The 7,152-nt window shown below is 43.7% G+C and overlaps 1 protein-coding gene across 1 annotated transcript in view; it reads right to left on the minus strand.

Annotated features, from left to right (window-relative positions):
- CSUI_004078 (swi2 snf2-containing protein) overlaps positions 1-6,908 on the minus strand; it is a gene marked incomplete at both ends in the record, with an annotated part of 11,421 nt that extends 4,513 nt beyond the window's left edge. The window contains 2 exons of the mRNA XM_068064273.1: positions 26-292; positions 1,116-6,908. Coding sequence (XP_067923751.1) covers positions 26-292; positions 1,116-6,908 — 6,060 coding nt within the window. The remainder of the gene's footprint in view (positions 1-25; positions 293-1,115) is intronic.
- Between the last annotated feature and the right edge of the window lie 244 nt (positions 6,909-7,152).

Genomic DNA, 7,152 nt, shown 5'->3' on the forward strand with positions numbered 1-7,152 from the left:
CTTTCTCCTTTTCTTTCTTTCTTACTTGTAGATTGTTTTCGAGGGGAGTTCCCGTGAGTAAGAAGGTATGCGATCTTTGTAGGCGTGTGAAGAAGACGTCTCTCCTTTTACTTGCTTTAGACTTAAGTCGAGTTGCTTCGTCGAAGAAGAGACAGTTCCACTTAAACATAGAGAAGAGCTCTATATCATTCATTAAGATCTCGTAGCTTGTTAATACTACGTCAAAAGGATACGCAAAACGAGTGCTACTGCCTGATACAACTTCTCCAGATAATGAAGAGGCTCTCGGAGCCTAGAGAAGATTCACACAGAAAGAAAAGAAAAGAAGAGAAAAAGAGGAGACATGAGGGAGAGACGAGAAGATAAGAAGAAGAAAGGGATAGAGGAAAGAAGAGAAGTCAGGGGAAACAAAGAAAAGATGAGAAGAGAAGAGAAGAGGAAGAAGTACACGAGTGAAGGAGAAGACAAGGAAGGAGGAAATGCTGAGGAGGTCATTTGGCAAGGAGCAATGCATGCCTATATACACCAGTAGACAGAATAGAGATCGAGTCATGATAGTTAGATAAATAGATAGATTAAAGACAGATAGATAGAATAAAGATAGAGAGACAGATAGATCAAAGAAAGATAGATTAACACTAGATAGGTGAAAGATAGGTAGATAGGTGAAAGATAGATAGATAGATGGATAAATAGATAAAGATAGATAGAACGAGAGCATTCAAATGGGGCTTTATCGTTCCGTAGACAAGTGCCAGTGAGAGTACCTCGCTGTTTGTCCTGGAGGAGAGAAGAGCAAGGAAGTTTCTTTACAAAGAATGCAGAGAGAGAGGAGCAGAGCAAAAGAAAAGACCACTATTATCACACTCCTAAAGAGGCGGATGCGTGAAGAGGTCCTTCGCCTCGCCTCGACTCCACATGGAATCTCAATGAAGAAGAAGAAGAGAGAACACTTCTGTTTAAAATGACGCCTGCATTTTTATGAGTTGTCTCATCTCATATAGGGCTTCAGCCAAGATATAGAGACCCTCTTGACTTGTCCGAGGAGCGGCTTTCCGTGCAAATCGAAGGAGCGATTTCTTCAGAGCTGATGGGTGTGGGAGATGTGTAGACACTCTCCGAGGCCTAGCAGAAGAAAAGTGTCTCTCTTTTCTCTCTTCTTCTCGAGAACAAGAAGAAGGAAGAGAGAGAGAAGTCGTAGGGATGTGCGTGAGATGACTTGAAGAAGGAGATCGTTCTTGTTGGAAGAAAATGTCTTGAAGCTGGTCCTTACAGAAAGCTTTCCACGTGGCGATGAGTGGGAGATCGTGAAGGATCATGAAGGATACAAACTGTGTATATACACCTTGTTCTTCTACTTTCTTACCCTTTTCCTCGTCATCGTGATCATCTATATAATCGAACACACCTTGTCTCCTCTCTTTCTCTTTCTCACTCTTTGCATCCTCGTTCCTTGAAGACATTCTTAACTCTCTCTCTTTCTTTTCTCCCTCTTGTTGATCTTCTTCAGTCCCATCTTTCCTTAACATGACTGTCTCTTCTTCGCCACTCTCCATCTCAATCTCTTCTCTCTGTCCTTCTATTTCTCTCAGAATTCGCGCAGACACATCTCTCCCCTTCATTTTGCTTTGCTTCGATCTTCTTAACGAATCGCCTCTCTCCATCTCTTCTTCTTCTTCGACGTCCTTCAATACCATAGAGAGCCCTCCACAGGGAGCACACCCTCTCGAGGAAAAAGAAGAAGAAGAAGACGAAAAGAGAGAAGAAGACGGTGATGTATTTCTCCGTATATAAGAGCATCTAAGCTCAGAGCGACCATAGTAATGTAAGCCAGCTATCCCCGGCGCCAATCCGAGTAGACCCGAGATAGCATAAGTAACTATAGCTGTCTCCCGTAATCTCCGATACTTTCTTCTACTCCGAAGTTGTCTTTCACGTAAGATAGATTCTTCACATGAGATGGTATCAAGGATCTCGGAAGAAACTTTCTGAAGAGGCAGAAGACGAAGAAAAGAACCTTGTCTCCATTCTGTCTCTTTTCTTCTTGAATCGGCTGAAGAATGCACCAAAGACAGCTCGTTAGCTTGACAATGAAATCTTGAGAGAAAGCTCTTCACTCCACTGCAAGCTGAGAACGACGAAGAAGGGAACGAACAAGAAGAAGAAGGTAGTGAAGGAGGTGTGGCAAGATAGTTGCATGTCTTGTCAAGGATGGTATTCTCCTGTTGTCTTGAGACCCCTGTACACATCGCATGCTTCGCATCAGTCGTGTCTGTATAGTGGGGATAAGAAGCCTGGAGAGGAGAGAAGACGGAGAGATCAGGAGAGAAGAAAGAAGAAATGAAAGATCCTGAAGTAGACAAAGAAAAAGAAGAAAAAGGGGTGACATGAAGATAAGAGGGAAGCGAGAGATGAGAACTCATGAGATATGTGAAGAATCGATACAGAAATCGAAGTGATCGAACCTCGAGAGGATGATGTAGAACCCCCCCAGGTGAAGTGTCTCCTTCTCCATATGAATCAGATCGCCAGGGCCAGAGAGACTCTTCTTCGTTTTCATCTTCTCTTCTTCTTCCTCCTTCTTCGCTAAGTGAATAGAAACGGAATGGGTGTGAAACACTTAAGTAAGCATGCTGCATAGCTGAAGAAGAAGAAGAAGAAAAAGTAGGAAGGCCAATTCTATCTTCACGAAGACCCTCATTCTCGCCGAGATTCCTGTCTGATGTTTCTCTCATAAGAAGGTCATCTCGAATGTTATAGACTTCTCTTTCGAGGAGATGTAGCTCGTTCATCCATTCGACGTCTTCATGGATATCATCTCGAAGATCCCTCAAAGAGAAAGAAAGATTATCTTCTTCTTCTCCTGTCTCTCTTTCTCTTCTTTTTTCTTTCTCTTCTTCTTCCTCGTCCTCTTCAAACCTCGACAAGACGCGTCGATAGAAAGGAACGACCTGCTGAGATAACCGAGACGAGGAAGAAAGAAGAATAGAAGAAGAAGATACGGTCGAATGAGAGGAGTCTCTTGAGAGAATCACAGGCTTCTTGTAATGATGTGGATGATAGAGGAGAAAGTCAGAAGAAAGAGGAGGAAGAAGAGAAGGTGGGGTCGAAAGAGGTATTAAAGCATCCTTGTTTGAAGAGAAAGAAGAATAGTTGCCTTTCTCTTCTAAGGGAGATGTACGAAGAGGAAAGTCAGCCATCTTTCTCTTATGATCTTCTCTCAATCTGATGCGCCTTGAGTGGATATACAAGAGTTTTCTTTCGATCATATCCAGTCTAATCTTCAGAACCTCCAGACGTCTATACACCTGTCTATCTTCATCTTCCTCTTCTTCTTTGTCTTCATTTCCTTGCATCTTCATCCATCGAAAGAGGCTTTGTCTGTCTACCTCTCTTGCAAACTTTCGTAGCCTTCCTACTCCACAAGAAGAAGAGTCACCTGGACGAAGAAGAAGTCTTTCACATATCTTGATAAGATATTGGGCTAATCTTATGACTGCATAAGAACGGCCATGGGAAGAAGCATCGAAGGCTTCCTGCTGACGTAAAAGATCATCTAACAGTCTCACGTTTTCATCAGATCTTTTCTTAGGAGTAGAAATAAGAGAAGAAGTTAAGGTGTCTCTTCGAAAGAGATCCTCGTTATGAAGACGTGCATGCGACCTCGATGATCGAGAGTTCCAAGGTAAACAGAAGCGGAAATAAAGAGATAAAGAAGACTGAGGGAGAGAAGAATAAGAAGAAGAAGAAGCCGACGAAAAAGAAGAAGAAAGGCATCTGGAGGGGTTGTTCTGTCTTGAAGATGAGAGACGAAGGCATGTTAAAGGGGTCTTTTCTTCTTTGGACAGCTCACCTCCTGCGGTGCATGCAGTCCGAGATGATCTTTCATATCCTTCTTCAGAGAGATGCAGATGTCCTCGGCGTTTTAGAAAGAGGAGGTTTCTTCCCCCCTCTCTTGAAGAAAAGAGACGATGAAAGACATGCAACTTCTTAACTATCCCGTTCAAATGTGAGAGAAAAAGAGAAGAAGAAGAGAGAGAGAAGAGTTTCTTTCTCTTGAAGAGATCTTGAAACTCTTCTTTGTCATCTCGATCTATCGCATGACTCTCACACCCCCGTGAGGAAAGTGGTCGATAGACTTTCCTAGATGAGAGAAGAGAGGAAGGAAGGATATTGCTGTTGCTAAGTACTTCTTCATCTGATCGAGTATTCTGCACTTCTGTATCAAGATGAGAATAGGAAGGATTCCGAAGGACGACAGGATAGTAATTCTCATGATCGATCTTCAATTCTACAAGACGGTGAGGAGAAGGAAGAAGCGAAGGTAGAGAGATCTCTGTTTTCTTCATCCTTAGCATCTGTTGTGTAAGAGACGTCTTCTTCTGTATATCCCCCCTCTCATGCATTCTTTCCCTCCTTTCCTTCTTACTTTTCTTCATTGAGGACTTTCTCGACACCTTCATGGAAATGATCTTGGCTTTAACACCATCTTGATGCGTGAGGGATCTCTGTGTATCTAGATCGACGGGAAGGAGAGTGCGCGATTCTGTTGCAAGGACCCATAGATGTCTACATGCTTGTAAGTGACTTCTCTGATCGCATGCATCCGTAGGAGGTCTCAAAGGATAAAAGGAAAGTAGGAGAACAGAAATATCTAACGGATTAACACGGAGAAATCCTTCCCGAAAACTTGAACGTCCCCCGCTCATACATACAATCCCTAAAGCCTGATGTAAGAGCATCAAAACTCCATACTGAGATTGCTGTCTATACTTCTCTGTTACTTTCGCAATAGCTGAAGCGCTCTCATATCCTTCTCCTAAGCCACTAGCACTACTACTACTACTACTTCCTCCCTGTGTAAGTTGCGATATCATAGCAGACGTCAGAGCTGTGGAAGCTATAGACGTCTCAGCCGGTGATCGAGTAATACGGAGATTTCTCTCATAGAAGAGGGTCTTCAAGACTTCCACATCACATGAGCCTGCTGAGACAAGAGCCAGGGAAAGACAGCAAGTCAACGCACAGACATCTACAGCTTCTTCTTCTACATTATGACTGGCGTACTTCAAGAACAAAGAAAGATCTTCTTCTTCTTCTCCTTCTTCGACAGATGATGAGGATGAAAGAAAAGAAGAAGAAGATGGAAAGGAAGAGAAGACGTCGCGTGTTTGGAGAGATGACGGGGGTTGCTGGGGGTGTCTGGGCGCTCGTTGTTCTATGTGAGTGGATCTTCCAGATGTTTGCAGAGGGGGCAGTAGACATTCTCTAGATTCATCGAAAGAGGGTGAAGGAGGGGGAAGAGGTAGGGAGAAGAGAGATAAAGTTGTGAAGATAGACTGAAGAAGAGAAGAAGAAGCTGACGATAAAGAAGAAAGAGATAGACGGCGACGAGGAGGAGGGGGCTGAGGATGAAGAGGGGGAGAAGAACGAGGCAGGGTGATACGAGAGGAAGAGATGGCAGGTATCGAAGTAAGAGGAGATGCGGATGAAGGATTGGAGTGTAAAGGAAATCTTTCATGCATCGATTCTTCTTCTCTCTCTGCCATTCTCTCGTCATAGAGAGGTAGATGATGATCTTGAGAATGAAAAGAAGAAGAGGGATGCGTCTGTGGTAGAGATCCATTAGGATGCGAGGTACCTGACCGATATAGACTTCTTATCTCTTTGTCTGTGGTACTTCCATCCATCTCTACCTCACTGTGTAGAAGAGAGACTTCTTCTTCATGGTCTTTTCTTGTGTTCTTCTTGTTCTTCGCCTCTTCGAATTTCTCTTTCTTTCTGAGTGGATGTGCTTGAGAAGGAGGGTGAAGAAGGAAAAAAGAAGAAGAAGAAGACGAGGCACGGCCACATTGGCCCCGACGTAAGTAGTGCATGTATCGAAGTAGAAGATGACGACAACGTCTATTGTTGCTCCCAGCATACCGCAGTCCTAGTGCCCATAGAGCTCCAGCTAAAGCATAGATGCGATACTTCCCAACAGACGATGAAAAAGGAAGTCTTGATACCCTATTCAACCTCTCTTCTCCAACTTCTTCTTCTCTTTCTGGATTCTCTCTTATCTTTGTAACTTCACCCTTCTTCTTTTTGGGGTTTCTGTTCTTCTTCTTCTTCGTCTTTTCTTCTTCTTGGTCATCTTCTTCTGCTTGTTCCTGTTTCGCCCTCCTTGTTTGCATGTCTAGATCTTTCTCTTCTCTCGAGATAGAATCGGTAGAAGGTAGGACTTCCATTCCTCTTACATCTGTCCCATCTCGATCGGGCGTTGTGCTCGCATAGAAGTCTCGATGGCTCTGATAGACCATCAATCTCCTTGTTCTTCCCTCTTGAAGATGACAGCTATCATTTTTCTTTCTCCCTCGACCTGCCTCCTCTTGTTCTCTCCCTCTCATTGAAGTGTCGTCGACTTCTTCTTTTCCTCTACTATAAGCTTGACGACTGATAGGGCTCTTACTGCTACTGTCGAGAGTCCCTGTGAAACCTTGAGCCGACGAAAGAACATCCATGTCGCAGTCGGGGGCTCTATCATAGTGTGGAGATGTTCTTCTTCTTCTATTACTTCTCCTACTACTACTACTACAACTTTCTCTCTGTGGTTCTCTCTCTACACGTGTGACTTCAGCTCCTGTATCCTCTTGTGAACGTCGCGGATGTTCTTTCTCTTTCTTCTGGCACGTAGAAGATCTCTGTTTAACGCCTCGGACCCGAGAAGAAGGAGAGAGAATTCGGCGTGTATGATAATCTACGACACGTATGAAAGGAGGAGGCGACGACGAAGAAGAAGCGCTAGGTGTCTTATCAGGCCGATGAAGAAAATCAGTAGGAAGAAGGCGTAAGACAGGGGGAAGCTGAGCGGCGATCCATCGATGTGAGGGGACAATCGACGACCAGCCAATGAGAGCTCGAGCGAGGACCTAATACAGAGGAGATCATTACACAGTATCCATACAGACAAGAGTAGATACAGCAGGAATCTTTATAGAAAGGACATCATATGGGCTTAAGGGTGAATGAAGGATGGCTAAAAAAAGAAAAATAGAATAGAGACAAACAAACAGATAGATCAAAGAGAGATCAAAGATAGTCAGATTAAAGATAGAGAGATAGATAGATAGACTAAAGATAGATAGATAGATCAAAGATAGATAGATGGAC

Source organism: Cystoisospora suis (assembly GCF_002600585.1).
Source record: "Cystoisospora suis strain Wien I chromosome Unknown contig_1837, whole genome shotgun sequence".
NCBI lineage: Eukaryota > Apicomplexa > Conoidasida > Eucoccidiorida > Sarcocystidae > Cystoisospora > Cystoisospora suis.